The sequence below is a fragment of the Salvelinus fontinalis genome, chromosome 33, assembly GCF_029448725.1.
Source record: "Salvelinus fontinalis isolate EN_2023a chromosome 33, ASM2944872v1, whole genome shotgun sequence".
NCBI lineage: Eukaryota > Metazoa > Chordata > Actinopteri > Salmoniformes > Salmonidae > Salvelinus > Salvelinus fontinalis.
Genome location: NC_074697.1, coordinates 37,076,971 through 37,093,618, shown reverse-complemented (window position 1 = coordinate 37,093,618; position 16,648 = coordinate 37,076,971). Strand labels below are relative to the sequence as shown.

Below are 16,648 nucleotides of genomic sequence, written 5' to 3'. Positions count from 1 at the left end.
AACGTGTCAGAGGAAACACTGTTCAACAAGGAGTCGCTAGAGCACGATGAGACAAGTAAAGCCCCCCCGGCCAAACCCTCCCCTAAGCCGGATGACACTGGGCCAATTGTTCACCGCACTATGGGACTCTCGATCACAACCGGTTGTGATACAGCCCGGGATCAAACCTGGGTCTGTCGTGACGCCTCGAGCACTGAGATGAAGTTCCTTAGACCGCTGCGCAACTCGGGAGGCCCTTGTGGGGATGTTTTTCAGCGGCAGGGACTGGGAGACTAGTCAGGATCGAAGGAAAGATGAACAGAGCAAAGTACAGAGAGATCCTTCATGAAAACCTGCTCCAGAGCGCTCAGGGCCTCAGACTGGGGTGAAGATTCACCTTCCAATAGAACAACGACCCTAAGCACACAGCCAAGACAATGCAGAAGTGGCTTTGGGAGAAGCCTCTGAATATCCTTGATTGGCCCAGCCAGAGCCCAGACTCGAACCCGATCGAACATCCCTCGAGAGACCTGAAAATAGCTGTGCAGCAACACTTCCCATCTAACCTTACAGAGCTTGAGAAGATCTGCAGAGAAGAAATGGGAGAAACTCTCCAAATACAGGTATGCCATGCTTGTAGCATAATACCCAAGAAGACTTGAGGCTGGAATCGCTGCCAAAGGTGCTTCAACAAAGTACTGAGCAAAGGGTCTGAATGCTATATTTCTGTTTTTTATTTTTAATACATTTGCAAACATTTTTAAAAACCTGTTTTAGCTTTGTCATAATGGAGTATTGTGTGAGAAACCCCCCCACAATTTAATCAATTTTAGAATAAGGCTGTAATGTAACAAAATCTTGAAAAATTCGAGGGGTCTGAATTCTTTCCGAATGCACTGTAAGTTGCAATTTTTGAAGCTTTGTTTTAATTTTCTTTATATCTTACCAACATGTCTTAATAGACCACACACTGACATACGCTTCGGCTTGTGCCTTCCTCTGCGCGTGTGTGGTGGCATGATATGTGTTACCACAATCAGACCTGTTCTCATAATGCCATGGATCCAGGGGTTTATGTTTGTCTGTTCTTTCATTTGTAGGGAGGAACATCCAGCCAATCATCATTTGTTCAAATGCCAGGTGAGAAAAATCTCTGCGTAAATGATGTAATTATTTGACCTATCAACTCTCCTAATAGTGTTTGAGGTAAGGGAGGTACAGTATTATAGACAGCTTTTAAATGTCACATTTACATGCAAAGTTCTGAAAAAGTAGAATAAAACCAATTTACTGCTGAAGGCTTGTGAAGGCTTGTTTCGTTGTTAACAGTAACCACCAGAGCTATGAATGTGTACTCCAATTATATTGTATGCTTTGTTCTGATAGCTACTGCCCAGTAGAAATGTTTTCCTGCAGGCTTTTTATGAGCCTTCATAAGGTTTACAATATGTTATGTCTCTTTTTACTGACTCAAAATGTTTGTTATTTAGTCAGGATTTTATGAGATTATAATATTACATTATAAGTGTGTCATCTATATATTTTATTTTATTTAACCTTTATTTAACTAGGCAAGTCAGTTTAGAACAAATTCTTATTTACAATGACGGCCTACCCCGGCCAAACCCTAACCCGGACGATGCTGGGCCAATTCTGCACCGCCCTAAGGGACTCCCAATCACGGCCGGTTGTGATACAGCCTGGAATCGAACCAGGGTATGTAGTGACGCCTCTAGCACTGAGATGCAGTGCCTTAGACCGCTGCACCTTTCGCACAAATCTTACAATAAATTAAAATCATCATAATGTATTGTACCTGGGCGGCAGGTCGCCTAGATGGGGAAGCAGGTTGCCTAAATGGGGCGGCAGGTCGCCTAGATGGGGTGGCAGGTCACCTAAATGGGGCATCAGGTCGCCTAAATGGGGCGGCATGTCACCTAAATGGGACGACAGGTCGTCTAGATGGGGCGGCAGGTCGCCTAGATGGGGCGACAGGCCGTATTGATGGGGCGACAGGTCGCCTAGATGGGGCGGCAGGTCGTCTAGATGAGGAGGCAAGTCGCCTAAATGGGACGGCAGGTCGCCTACATGGGGCGGCAGGTCGCCTAAATGGGACGACAGGTCGCCTTGATGGGGAGGCAGGTCGCCTAGATGGGGCGGAAGGTCGCCTAGATGGGGCGGCAGGTCGCCTAGATGGGACGACAGGTCGTCTAGATGGGGCGGAAGGTCGCCTAGATGGGAAGGCAGGTCGCCTAGATGGGGCGGAAGGTCGCCTAGATGGGGTGGCAGGTCACCTAGATGGGGCCGCAGGTCGCCTAGATGGGACGACAGGTCGCCTAGATGGGGCGGCATGTCACCTAGATGGGGCGGAAGGTCACCTAGATGGGGCGGAAGGTCGCCTAGATGGGGCGACAGGTCACCACGATGGGGCGACAGGTCGTATAGATGGGGCGACAGGTCGCCTAGATGGGGCGGCAGGTCGTCTAGATGAGGAGGCAAGTCGCCTAAATGGGGCGGCAGGTCGCCTAAATGGGGCGGCAGGTCGCCTAAATGGGGCGGCAGGTCGTCTAGATGGGACGGTAGGTCGTCCAGATGGGGCGACAGGTCGCCTAGATGGGGCGACAGGTCGTCTAGATGGGACGACAGGTCGTCTAGATGGGGAGGCAAGTCGCCTAAATGGGACGACAGGTCGTCTAGATGGGGAGGCAGGTCGCCTAAATGCGACGACAGGTCGCCTTGATAGGGTGGCAGGTCACCTAGATGGGACGACAGGTCGCCTAGAAGGGACGACAGGTCGCATAGATAGGGCGGCAGGTCACCTAAATGGGGCGGCAGGTCGTCTAGATGGGGAGGGCAGGTCGCCTAAATGGGACGACAGGTCGTCTAGATGGGGCGGCAGGTCGCCTAGATGGGGTGGCAGGTCACCTAGATGGGGCCGCAGGTCGCCTATATGGGACGACAGGTCGCCTAGATGGGGCGGCATGTCACCTAGATGGGGCGGAAGGTCACCTAGATGGGGCGGAAGGTCGCCTAGATGGGGCGACAGGTCGCCTAGATGGGGCGACAGGTCGTCTAGATGGGGCGACAAGTCGCCTAGATGGGGCGGCAGGTCGTCTAGATGAGGAGGCAAGTCGCCTAAATGGGGCGGCAGGTCGCCTAAATGGGGCGGCAGGTCGTCTAGATGGGACGGTAGGTCGTCTAGATGGGGCGACAGGTCGTCTAGATGGGGCGACAGGTCGCCTAGATGGGACGACAGGTTGTCTAGATGGGGAGGCAAGTCGCCTAAATGGGACGACAGGTCGTCTAGATGGGGAGGCAGGTCGCCTAAATGCGACGACAGGTCGCCTTGATAGGGTGGCAGGTCACCTAGATGGGACGACAGGTCGCCTAGAAGGGACGACAGGTCGCATAGATAGGGCGGCAGGTCACCTAAATGGGGCGGCAGGTCGTCTAGATGGGGAGGGCAGGTCGCCTAAATGGGACGACAGGTCACCTAGATGGGGCGGAAGGTCGCCTAGATGGGGCGGAAGGTCGCCTAGATGGGGTGGAAGGTCGCCTAGATGGGGCGACAGGTCGCCTAGATGGGGCGACAGGTCGCCTAGATGGGGCGGAAGGTCGCCTAGATGGGGCGGAAGGTCACCTATATGGGGCGACAGGTCGTCTAGATGGGGCGGAAGGTCGCCTAGATGGGGCGGAAGGTCGCCTAGATGGGACGGAAGGTCATCTAGATGGGGCGGAAGGTCGCCTAGATGGGGCGGAAGGTCGCCTGGATGGGGCGGAAGGTCGTCTAGATGGGGTGGAAGGTCGCCTAGATGGGGCGGAAGGTCACCTAGATGGGGCGACAGGTCGTCTAGATGGAGCGGAAGGTCGCCTAGATGGGGCGGAAGGTCACCTAGATGGGGCGACAGGTCGTCTAGATGGGGCGGAAGGTCACCTAGATGGGGCGACAGGTCGTCTAGATGGGGCGGAAGGTCACCTAGATGGGGCGACAGGTCGTCTAGATGGGGCGACAGGTCGTCTAGATGGGGCGACAGGTTGTCTAGATGGGGCGGCAGGTCACCTAGATGGGACGACAGGTCGTCTAGATGGGGCGGCAGGTCACCTAAATGGGGCGGCAGGTCGTCTAGATGGGGAGGGCAGGTCGCCTAAATGGGACGACAGGTCACCTAGATGGGGCGGAAGGTCGCCTAGATGGGGCGGAAGGTCGCCTAGATGGGGTGGAAGGTCGCCTAGATGGGGCGACAGGTCGCCTAGATGGGGCGACAGGTCGCCTAGATGGGGCGGAAGGTCGCCTAGATGGGGCGGAAGGTCACCTATATGGGGCGACAGGTCGTCTAGATGGGGCGGAAGGTCGCCTAGATGGGGCGGAAGGTCGCCTAGATGGGACGGAAGGTCACCTAGATGGGGCGGAAGGTCGCCTAGATGGGGCGGAAGGTCGTCTGGATGGGGCGGAAGGTCGTCTAGATGGGGTGGAAGGTCGCCTAGATGGGGCGGAAGGTCATCTAGATGGGGCGACAGGTCGTCTAGATGGAGCGGAAGGTCGCCTAGATGGGGCGGAAGGTCACCTAGATGGGGCGACAGGTCGTCTAGATGGGGCGGAAGGTCACCTAGATGGGGCGACAGGTCGTCTAGATGGGGCGGAAGGTCACCTAGATGGGGCGACAGGTCGTCTAGATGGGGCGACAGGTCGTCTAGATGGGGCGACAGGTTGTCTAGATGGGGCGGCAGGTCACCTAGATGGGACGACAGGTCGTCTAGATGGGGCGGCAGGTCACCTAGATGGGGCGGAAGGTCGCCTAGATGGGGCGGCAGGTCACCTAGATGGGACGACAGGTCGTCTAGATGGGGTGGCAGGTAGCTTAGCAGTTAGAGCATTCGGTCAGTAACCGAAAGCTTGCTTGTTTGAGTCCCTGAGCTGACAAGGTGAAAAAATCTGCCTTCTCTCCTTGAGCAAAGGAGTTAAACTCCACCCCTGGGGCCGATGACATCGATTAAGGCAGCCCCCAGCACCTCTCTGATTCAGAGGGGTTGGGTTAAATGTGGAAAATACATTTCCATTGAATCGATTCAGTTGTGCAATTGACTAAGTATCCCCTTCCCTACAAGTAAAGTATTGCCATTTAGCAGACACTTTTATCCAAAGTGACTTACAGTAGTATGTGTGTAACAGTTTAACTTTAGTCCGTCCCCTCGCCCCGACCCGGGCGCGAACCAGGGACCCTCTGCACACATCAACAACAGTCACCCACGAAGCATCGTTACAGCATCGGGAACCACTACTTCAAGGTCTCAAAGCGAGTGACGTCACCGATTGAAACTCTATTAGCGCGCACCATCGCTAACTAGCTAGCCATTTCACATCGGTTACACTCACCCCCCTTTCGACCTTTTCCACAGCAACCAGTGATCCGGGTCAACAGCATCAATGTAACAGTTTAACTTTAGTCTGTCCCCTCGCTCCAACACAGGCGCGAACCAGGGACCCTCTGCACACATCAACAACAGTCACCCACGAAGCATCGTTACCCATCGCTCCACAAAAGCCGCAGCCCTTGCAGAGCAAGGGGAACCACTACTTCAAGGTCTCAAAGCGAGTGATGTCACCGATTGAAACTCTATTAGTGTGCACCACCGCTAACTAGTTAGCCATTTCACATCGGTTACATGTGCATACATTTTGGGTGGCCCCAGCCGGAATCGTACCCCACAAACCTGACGTTGCAAGCACCATGCTCTACCAACCGAGCCACACAGGACCACTTATTACTAATGTTTTCGCCCTGGTTCTCTTTACAACAGGGTCTCACATGATCCCTAGCTACTACGGCATGAGGCGACCTTTCATCTCCGACTCGGACTTCTCTCCCAAGCAGTTCTCGGGCGAGGTCTACTCCTCATCCCTGGGTGGCAAGCCTCTAGGTTGTGACCCATCGGCCATGTCTGGCTACCCGTCCGCCATAGACAGCTACTACCCGGAAACGTTCGGAGACTACCGTAGTGCAGCCTTCACCACCGGAGGGAGCTCCATCTTCCCCAGCTCAGCCCTGTCCACTCTGCTACCACCTTTCTCTGGAGAGTCCCCCCACTTTCTCCTGGTAAGTCACTCTGTGGTCAGTACTAGTGATGGAATGGGACTGTTGAGATATGGCTTTACATTATGGGCCAGTTTCTCAAACATGGTTTAAAGTCTAATCCTGGACTAAGAATTGTTCAAGGCTAAGCTAAATCCAGGAAACACACCCTATGTGTTATTGTTTTTTATGTGATGTGAGATGGCGCAAAGCATGTAAATATGGATGGGGGCTGGAACGGGTAGGGTACATCCAAATGAGCACACATTTCACACAAGCATGATGGAAAAAATTAATCTAATTCCACAGGTGAGAAGTGTGTCCCGATGTTACTGATTTGGGTTCAAACCCAGATCTGTGCGCTACAAGGCTTTGTTAGCTCACTGAGATAAAGTCTAGACATTAGCTCAGTGAGCCGACATGTCTTCAGGTCTCCAGCAAGGTTAATCATCACATGAGCATGGTTCCAAACCATCTGTTACACATACATCTTAGGGCATTCTGCAATCGGCAAAACCAACAAACAAGAGTAATTTCTCCATCATCTCTATTCTTTTCTCTGGCTGTTGCTCCTACAGAGAGATTCGTGGGAGCAGCCAGTGGCAGACCCAGTGACTCAGGGAGAGGGTTTGTGTGCAGACGGCCTGACCTCTGTTCCAGTCTCCCTGCCCAGCCCCGACCCTCCTGGGAGCCCCTCACAGTACCGCTGCTCCACCCGTAGCTCCTCCATGGCCTCGGCACAGCCCTATGCCCTTCACCCTCTAGAAGAAGTACACTACCACACCTCTTACCCTGCTGCCTCCACTTTCACATGCCCTTCCTATATGACTGTCTCCAATGACCTAGCCTCCAAGATGGCCCCTCTAGCTAATGAGGACTCTGACAGTACCCTCGCCACACATAGTGACACGCACTCGTGGGTGAAAGAAGATGGTGGAAGCTCTTGGTCGCCATATGAGATTCGGAGGTCTTATTAAATCCATTTGGAAACATCCTGTCCTTCACAGAAAACCAAAACAATGCAGATGCAAGTCACTCAGCTCCTTGTCGTCCAAATATTTGACTTTGTAGACTTTGCTAATCTTTTTAAAGAAGTACAAAGTGGAACGTTTCCTTATTTGACCCTCCTAAGTCCCCTGGTGACATTATGGTATGTAAGAACTAACTCACTGGGCACACAATGGTTGAATCAATGTTGTTTACACGTCATTTCATTGAAATTACGTTGAACCAACGTAAAATAGACATTGAATTGACCTCTGTGCCCAGTGGGAACCCTTTGCATGGGCACGTGACAATGTAAAGGACCAGTTAGGATTCAGTGGTTAGACCTAGAATAACTGTGCCTGTGTTCAAATGTTTGAAATAGATGTGCTTTTATATAGTCATTATATTAGGAAAGCATAATTTTTATTGATATACTGCCATTGCGACAATTGCAATGAGCATTTATTTTTTGCTAAAGGTCGTTTTACTTTACCCTTCTTCTTTACTTTATCGCATCTTGTTGTCAGCTTTAATAACCAAATCAGAGTTTATCCAACTGTATCTGCTTCATGTGAGCCTTTACTCTGTGAAGCTTTGGTAATGAATGTGTATGTTTTTTTGTTTCTGTTTTTTATATTTTAGGAGCTTGTTGCAATGCATTCATTACTAGTAATAGGCAGCAGTGACAATTCAAAGAAAAGTCTTGAATATAACGAAAGACAATCAGAGATGACCATCTACAGGATTCTTCAAGAAGTGAGTGGGAATCTATACCTGAATATTTTACATTCAGAGACAAAGCAGGGAACGGAATTGGTCAATAGATGCAAGTGATTTACCATACTCCCAGTTCCTGTGTTTTGCTTTTCATTTCAAGAAATAAACAACATAGATAATGTATTGGGCAGTAGAATGTGTATTATAAATCCAATATAATAAAAGAGACTGCAATAAATGCATGAAAATTAAACATATTTTTTGCTAAAATTACACATGAAAAAAAATACGATTTTGCCACTACATTCAATTAAGACGGAGAGCCCACTTACGTATATCCTACTCTAGATGGCGCAGTTGTTTCATGTTACCTCTTCTTACGATACCAGCGTAATGTATGGGGAGGAAATTGCAACCCCAGAAAAGAAAAATTAAAACATTGTAACGTTAGATATTATATCAGAACACTAGCATAATATTCTTGGCAGTTACGATAATGGGCCTAGGTCCTACTTTATGGAAGGTGAGAAGTTGGTCAAGACGCCAATTCAACTACCCATTGGAGATGATGGGCTTTAAACCTACATGGTAGAATCATTGCATAGGCCCTTACCAGTATAAATCAGGAAAGGCAATAGATTGTATTGGGCATATAGTGTGTCTATTTTCTCAATATATGAATGATGTTAATGATATATGATACCCCAAAACAGAAAGCTAAGCTATTTTAATTAAAACTAGGTATATGTTTGTGTTTATTGTTTGACATCTTTGTAAATTGTTATTCAAATGTAGGCTAACAATGGCAATGGAAGAAAACTTCTAGGAAACGGTTTTCGCTAAGGCAATGTGCTCATGTTTTCTTAAAATATTTGAGTGAAAATTGCCTTCTGATAACATGTTGTTTGTTCATATTATATGTATTAAGTTGTAAACTCTTATACATTAAAACAGGCATGGACAGTAACCCTATTCCAATAAGTCTATACATTGAAAATACTTTGCCCACATCTAAGTAGGCCCAGGATTCACAAGTAGAGCAATCAAGGAGTCTCCTCATAGAATTCAAATTATATCAGACATATGTAAACAGAGTTTTTGCATTGAAACTCATTTGTAAAACGTTTTCTGGATTCTAATGTTGCTAGGCTACTTTATAGATAGTCTATACACTCTATATATTTTATAGGCTATCTATAAAGTAGCCTAGCCCTGAGATGTCAAATCAGGTTTCACATGTGAATGACTGAAACGTTCAGTCTAGATAGTTATATGAATAATGAATATAATTAATGTAACTAAACAAAATAATGCTAAAACCACTGTAATATAATTGGTAACACATGGGTGATGTGAGCTCCGGGGATGGGGAGCATGCACTTGCTGAAGGAGCAATGGAGTCAGTGATGGCAGAAATGGCTGCTACTACATGCCACGCCCACAGCCGAGACATTTAATATTTTGTTGTTTAAAATAAGACTAAAAATGTATGGTCATAACGTGTTGATGTGCTTATCCATCCTGAAATACATATGATCTGCGATGTGTAATGGTTGGTGATGTTTAGATAGAGCATCTTACCGTTACTTTCCTGTAGGGCCTCATTATGAAGGGGGACTGATGGCCAGATTGGCAAAAGATGGATAAAATGTTTAAAATATCAATTTCTTTTCGGTTTGGGTATAAAATAGTGCTGTATTCTATTAAATGGAATGTTATTTTAAGTACATATGTATTGATTTATACTGAAAAATATGTATTTTGTGTAGCCTTTGAATATTCAAATTGAAAGTAACGCGCAATCAAATCATTGTCAAATCATTGAGTTCTAGGGGTTTTAAAAAGTAGGCATGGAGAGAAAATTTCACAAACTAATACATCCCTAGCTATATTAGGATATTATTGTATGCTCTGAGACAGTTTTAAGACTTGTGTGTTGAGAATTTGTGGGATTTTTATGAATATTTCATTATAGCCCATATAACTGAGCTAGAAAAGGACATTGTGGAATCTCATAACTTTTCTTCTTCCAGGACTCTTTCTTACATTTTACAACATGTCTGGTAAGTTCATAATTCGTTTTTCTTCTGATCATGGTTCTCTTTTACGTTATTCCTGAAAGAAAGAAAGAAATATAAATGTTAGAACAAAACGATTGGAAATAATTGACATTGCACAACATGCTGTTTCAGTTTCTATGGGAAATGCGAGGTTCTGATGAAAACCTTAGAGATAAAGAATGTAATTCATGTTTTAACTAAAGAGTAATGGAAACTATCCTATTACCTGCATGATTTATGCTATTTTCGATTACAATATTTTTCAATTGAATCGAACAACGTTTTAAAATAGTGTTTTGCTTATTTCTTAAACATCACTACTTTGGGCCACTTTGCCCAGGTTAGGGCGTGAGGATAACTTAACTCAAACGCGATTTTATTTGCATTATTCTTGTCGATTAAACTGTAATTGTAGTCATTGTAATTACACTGCAATATGTAAACTTACAAATGCTCATTTTAAGCAGTAATCAGTGGGATGTGTATTTTGGGCAGCTTTACTATTTGCCACATTTAAGACAAATCATGATCTGACATTTCAGTATGTGAATATTTAAAAGGATGGGTTGACAGCCAAGCACACCTCTTTAGATTCTGCCGAGGCAGCTGCTATTATATAATCACCTTTACCGCCAATTTTGCAGTCTCTGACTGCCTTAATGAGTTCTACCATTGTGTGGCGTCGTTTCTGTAATGACTTTAGTCATTGGAGTAGAACGTTATACCCCCTTATATTTAGAAGTAAATATGCCATGACATACAATTGAAGGCGTACATATATGAGTACCGTTCATTTTAGCATAAAAATCCAAAAGTTATGCTACTGCACTAACACATGTGTTAAGAGTGGGTATAGGCAACGGCTCTAACCTATCGGCCTAGTACAGACTAAATTAGTGTACAATTTAATTTAAAATGCAGTCCTGCTTCGATGGATGAGTTTTACATAAAACTGAATTGTTTTACTGCGTAATTGTCAGGCTTGGAGCTTCAATAGGCTAACGGGAATAATTATATCATCAAAAAACGTTTATTTATCCTTGGGTAGGCTAAAGCTCATATTGTTATCCGATAGCCGACCAACGATATGTAGGCTAAGTACAGTGCGTAAAAGTAACTTACTTTTATAATCGGACGAATTTCTCAAGCGAAATCTTCAATTTTCACCTCATTTTTGCCGGATTTGTGGAGTCCTTTGGTGTCTTTGTTATTGACTCTTACGAGGCCGCTGTTTGCCAGTTTAACCTTTAGCGTAACTTTACTTGCCTACTTTCACGGAATATGCTACTATCAGACCCTTTCATGGAACGCAACGCTAATCTGTGTTTTAGGCCTATGTATAGAATTAAAATAAATATATTATCTAAATAAAATCGTGAAGTTACGCTCACAGTATCATTTTAGCACAGGTTTCCGTTGTGCTTGAAATGAGTGTGAAGGCAAGACCATTGTATTGACAGTGAAACTCGAAACCCGGTCTCCGCAGTGCGAGGTTCTCGCAGAGGTAGCTTACGGGGAAGAGACTATAGACCTAGGTAGGACAATAATAGGACATTTCTGGCTTTCGCACGGGCAACTTTGATACAATAACTGATACAATAACTTGGGCAACATTTGAGGGATGCATAAGGACAGTCGTTTGTTCATATTATTCACAAATAAGGCTAGGTGTAATACATTACATTAAATACCCTGATATACAAACCGTCTTTTGTATCAGTGTGTTTTTTATAATTTTTATAAATTTCCAATGTTTTTTAATGATTAAGTAGGCCGACTTAATTGTTGCGTGAAAGTATGTAGCAGACAGTGAAAGTGCTCGAGAGAGGCAGGGTTGGGAGCATTCCGTTTTTTTTGTTTTACAGTAAACATCGATACAATGTTTTTCTCTTATGACAGATAAGCCAAAGGTGTACCAGGGCGTGCGGGTGAAGACAACTGTTAAAGAGTTGCTGCAACAGCAGAGAGCTCTCCAGACAGCAATCAAAACTGTTAGAATGGTAATTATCACCTCACTCTCTCTCGTCTCGCTCTGACTGTTACGCATCGGGGGGCACACACACAAGGACATACACACACAGTCTCAGCATAGTTGGAGGTGTTGCTCTCTCCGTGAAATCCCCATTGCAGTAACTTCCTCCTTACCAACCTTACCCCAAACACAAAGTTCCATGCCTCATTAATGATTAACCACCAGGTTCTCTAGTAGCCTATCAGTTGATAATCGTTTAGCAGTAACAATGGGACTTGTTTTCCTGTAGGAACTGTACCAGCTGTTTTATGTGATATTTTACAGTACATTCAGATTCATAAATCAGAAAAGATGTCCTTATGATGTCCTTATGGCAACTGGCAACAATTGGCACAAACACACACACTCAATCAACCCTCCGAAATGAAGAAGAAAAAGAAACAAATCGGCAAATGCCATTATTATGCTATACAGTGGGTGGTAGGCTACTTGTTAGTTGACGGTATACATGGTATTTTCCCGGGATAAAAAAGAACCAGCCCAAAAATCTTTACTGTTGTAAATCAATGGGGACTTATGTTTTCTCTCTGTATCTCTCCTTTTTTCTTTTCCTAAATGAATAGAAATCCCAGAGCTTGGCGAGTCAGGATGTTTGCGTCTCCTCCTCTTTGCCAGGTACGTTGAAATATGTCCATATATTAGTCAGTATTTATACACAGCATTCCATTGTCTTGATCGCACAATGATTGTATGGTAAAGCATCACCATGGAAAGTCCAGAATCAATGTTCTGTAGTAAAAAAGTAATGCTCTTGACTGTATCCAAACCTGCAAACGAAAATACATGTAGCCTACAGTAAAGTACAGTAAAATCCTTTTGAAATGTCCAGTGGGGGCGTTGCAGTAAACCATAATCAAAGAAACAAGCGTCGATCAAAAAGACAGAAGGCAATGCATTATGCATCATACATGCAAATAGATAAATAGCTGTCAAATCCACCACATAAGCCTATTATAAAATAGAATCTGAATTGCACATCAGATTCGGTCAGGTAAATATCTAGATTGACACTTACATGGAGAATCAACGACCACAGGAAAATAGTTCGAAACATATACTGGGACCTTTTTATAAACTTGCATTCAAATGTGTTTTTTTAGCTGTTGGCTGGTGGTGCCGTGACATCACTTCTGGAGTATTCACTTTTTTAAATGGCCCCTGCATGTGTTTATGTATGCAACCTCTGACTGATCCTTCTCGTTTATTCCTATAGGCCATTATTTTGATTATTTCCCTCAAGAGATGAATTCCAACGGCAGCTTTCAGCCGCGGGCCTTTCCAGACAGCAACGTTCAGATGGAAAGCTTCGATAATCAACAATTGATAAGCATGATGATGCCCAGCGAGAACTACAGCAGTGGTATTGTGCATCCCGCTACCTCAACAAAACTTTGGCCCCAGGAAAATCACTCCCTGAATATGGACTATTGCGTCAATGGCATGGTATGCTTTATTCAAATTCCCTTGCGCAATCACCTGTCTTTGCAATTACCAGCCGTCAGCTGAAATATTTGACAAAGCTCAGGCTGTTTGTTCGTCCAGAGAGTTGGCTCGGAATAGAACATGGTTTGGTTATACTGTACAACAATATTAATGCACATCTCCTCTGGATTGTTTTTCAGGCTCCCAGCTCACCATCAGGTTCTCTAAATATGTCAAGTCCGGTCGATTACAATAGTTATTCGCCACAGGAGTCTTACTCTTCGTCGTGTTACAACTCTCCGAACAGAATGGACTCGAGTTATGGGTTTGTTCCAGAGCACTACCACTACCAGCACTGCAACCTCCAGCACTGCTACTGCCTGTCCCATTGGTCGGGTACCCAGGAGAGCATCTCCACTCCAGAATACGCTATTTATGGCACAACAGACTGTGTACACGCCTCGCCTGTGGATACCAGCTATTTCAGGCGGGAATTGTCAAGTTCAGAGATGTGCTACCTTTAAAGATCCTCTCGGTCTTTGTTTTCTGTGTAAATACAGTAGAATGTACAGTGAAAACAATGTCTGTAACTCGATGTCAAACGGTTGCACTTGTGGCACTTGCTTTAAGATGTAGGCCTGCTTTGCATTTCGGACTGTTTGCTGTCACAGTTTCCTCTGAGTTTCTGTTTTTGTTATGATTGGAAGAGTGCTTTTAGAATTCATGAGTTTGGATAAATGTTGCAAATGTATGGGCTTAGAGCTATCTAGTTAGTTATTGACTGTGATTTAGATATATAAAAACACATCTAATGATGTCATCCTGCTTTTTTACAAGAAAGTATATATTTTTTTATGGATGCATTCATTTTGTAAAATAATTGAAAAGCCTACCCAAAGGAAATTAGCGTCATCCCCTTCAACTCAATATTTACTTTCTCTATTCAGATGCACACAGAAACTTAGTTAGAAACATTAACTTAAATTGAGTTTTTCAAGTAATTGAATCATATTTACTGCTAAAACCAGCCCCTTGTTGGACCCAAATAAAAACCACTACACCTGCCACCACATTAACTAGATTGAAAGATAAATGACAATAGACAAGCGATAATGATAGTCCAATTTGTAAGTCGCTCTGGATAAGAGCGTCTGCTAAATGACTAAAATGTAAAATGTAAATGTAATAGAGAATTAATATGCATAGTGCTTGTCGTTACAAAAATAATTTGAGAGACCATATAATAACTGAAGAAAAACACAACAATAAGGTTAATATTGACCGTTCTTGATGTGGAAAATGGCATTCCATGGTAGCAGACGCAAGTCCACGTCACATCAGGTCACATCCAACTCAAGAGACGCCTGTCTCCACTCTACCCTCCGAGCGCACCCTCCTCTGCATCGGGATCACTATCTTCTCCGAGGCCGAAATAAAGCAGGGTTGAGCAGGGATAGAAGTAGGCCTGCCTGTCCAAAATGAACATATCGTTACATATTACCAAAAAAGATGAATAAATAAAGGAAATAACTACTTGAGTAAGGATTTCATGTTTTTATTACACACAAAGGGGGTATAATAAATGCGCACGAGTTTTGCGTAATGCAAAGCATCATCCTGTGGCTGCCAATTGCGTGCGCAAATCAGAAATATGACCTTAAGGTCAGAATTTATTAATGTACATTTCCCCCCAGAAGTTTACTATCACTCTTCTGTCTTATATTCTAAATGTTCTCTTAGATCAGAAGCAGCAGCCATTGTTACTGTAGCGTAGGCCCGCATCCAAAATCAAAACCTTGTCTTGTATGCAGGCTGCAGGCATAACGCAGCACATACAGTACCTGCTGTGGTCCTTGACCTCTTATGACGTCCAACTCATGAACCAACCAGTTCTCTGGGATAGTGATCTTATGAAGGGTCCTGGGGTAAGATGTTTCTTTTTGGATTTCTAAATCCTCAGTTAAGCACCTTTTTCTCTTTTTACACAAGCTGAGCTGAAGCATGTCTGGGTGTGCTCTCATTCATTAGAATGGACTTAATAGTGTTTGTCGTGTCATCAGGAGATCCTCAGAATAACCTATGAGATACTAGACTGAAGGTGGAGAAGGGGAGGAGGAGAGATGCAATTGCAAACACTGGAAACAAGGACAGTAAAAAATTTGAAAGAGGGGTCTTCAAGTATGGTCCTTTCTCCTGACCTTGAGTTGATGGTGAACTTCATATGAAATATAAGAAATCTATCGGGCCTATGAGCTCCAATTACAGTAAATGTTGGGCCCTGATGTCATTACTGCTGTCCTCTGCAGACCTGGGTTCAAATAGCATTTGTTTATTTTTTAAGCTACGTTTGCTGTGCTTGATTGAGCTTGCCTGGCACAACTGAACCAATGGAATAGTCCCAAAAGTATAAACTCACCCATCTCACACTCCAGACAGGCTCAATCAAACACTCAAAGTACCGTATATGAAAGGAAATACATATGAACCCTGGTAAAACTCTTACTGGCAGCTCATAGGTTCCTGGGTTTCTATACCAGACAATTGGAAAAGTTAGCTGTGGTGCTCAATGGCCTAAATTAGCTGTCTTATACCTTAACTGACAAATGTGACAATGTGGTTTGGTACTGTTTTGAGTTCTGGTATTGGTGGGAGTGGATGGGAGGGGAGGCAGGATTTTAGGTACAAGCAAATAATGTTATTTGTATGAAAAGGTAGTTCCCCAAGAACACTGTGTAGCTTTTCAAAAACAAAGCAGGCATCGTCCCTAATATTGAACCCCAACCTCATCGCCCATCACGTTCAGCTCATCTAACTGTCTCAAGCCCATAAACCCTTTATAAGGTCTATGAATGCTTCACAAATAATTCATAAGCAACTGAACGTGGCCCCACTAACATAAAATGGATAGTTCAGCAAAATGACACATTTACGTATTGAAATCCCAACCTTAATCATACTTAGAAATTAGTTTGTCTGGTGTCAGTCTTTTCTATTTAGCTAGGTCTCTATGGGCTGGAGGAACTCCATGCATTAGAACGATATTGGGGATACTGGTCTCTTTGGTATAAGGAACCACCCTCCATTTTATATGATCAGTTTTTTAATTTACATTTAATTTTTATTATATTTCCTCCTTGCCTCCTTACAGCTCCCTTTTTACATATCTTTCATTTTGAGGATAATGTTTTTGTAACGTTCGTTCTCCTCCTCGTCTGAGGAGGAACAAGGATCGGACCAATATGCAGCGTGGTATGAAGACATAATGATTTATTTGAAGATAGACTAACACGAAGCACACTTGATAAATGACAAAACAACAAAACGACATAAACAAACCTGAACTTGAGAACATATAACAATGAACGCACGAACAGAAAAGA

General features: G+C 44.5%; 2 protein-coding genes across 2 annotated transcripts; both read left to right on the top strand.

Moving 5' to 3' along the window:
* The first annotated feature begins 766 nt into the window (after window positions 1-766).
* On the top strand, window positions 767-8,048 carry LOC129831595 (POU class 2 homeobox associating-factor 2-like). The gene is made up of 4 exons (XM_055894942.1): window positions 767-778; window positions 1,080-1,119; window positions 5,779-6,074; window positions 6,629-8,048. Exons 1-4 carry the CDS (start codon window positions 767-769, stop codon window positions 7,025-7,027), a joined length of 747 nt encoding a protein of 248 aa, XP_055750917.1. The 3' UTR covers window positions 7,028-8,048.
* A 3,121-nt stretch (window positions 8,049-11,169) lies between these two features.
* On the top strand, window positions 11,170-14,781 carry linc.pou2af1 (lnc RNA pou2af1). The gene is made up of 4 exons (XM_055896023.1): window positions 11,170-11,814; window positions 12,410-12,461; window positions 13,060-13,289; window positions 13,469-14,781. The coding sequence occupies exons 1-4, from the start codon at window positions 11,707-11,709 to the stop codon at window positions 13,790-13,792; spliced, it is 714 nt and encodes a 237-aa protein (XP_055751998.1). The 5' UTR covers window positions 11,170-11,706; the 3' UTR covers window positions 13,793-14,781.
* The last annotated feature ends 1,867 nt before the right edge of the window (window positions 14,782-16,648 follow it).

Coding starts and splice junctions, on each gene's coding strand:
- LOC129831595 (XM_055894942.1), top strand. Junction 1,120..5,778: donor ATCATTTGTTCAAATGCCAG/GTGAGAAAAATC, acceptor TCTTTACAACAG/GGTCTCACATGATCCCTAGC. Junction 6,075..6,628: donor AGTCCCCCCACTTTCTCCTG/GTAAGTCACTCT, acceptor TTGCTCCTACAG/AGAGATTCGTGGGAGCAGCC.
- linc.pou2af1 (XM_055896023.1), top strand. CDS start 11,707: ATGACAGATAAGCCAAAGGTGTACCAGGGCGTGCGGGTGAAGACAACT. Junction 11,815..12,409: donor CAATCAAAACTGTTAGAATG/GTAATTATCACC, acceptor CTAAATGAATAG/AAATCCCAGAGCTTGGCGAG. Junction 13,290..13,468: donor ACTATTGCGTCAATGGCATG/GTATGCTTTATT, acceptor ATTGTTTTTCAG/GCTCCCAGCTCACCATCAGG.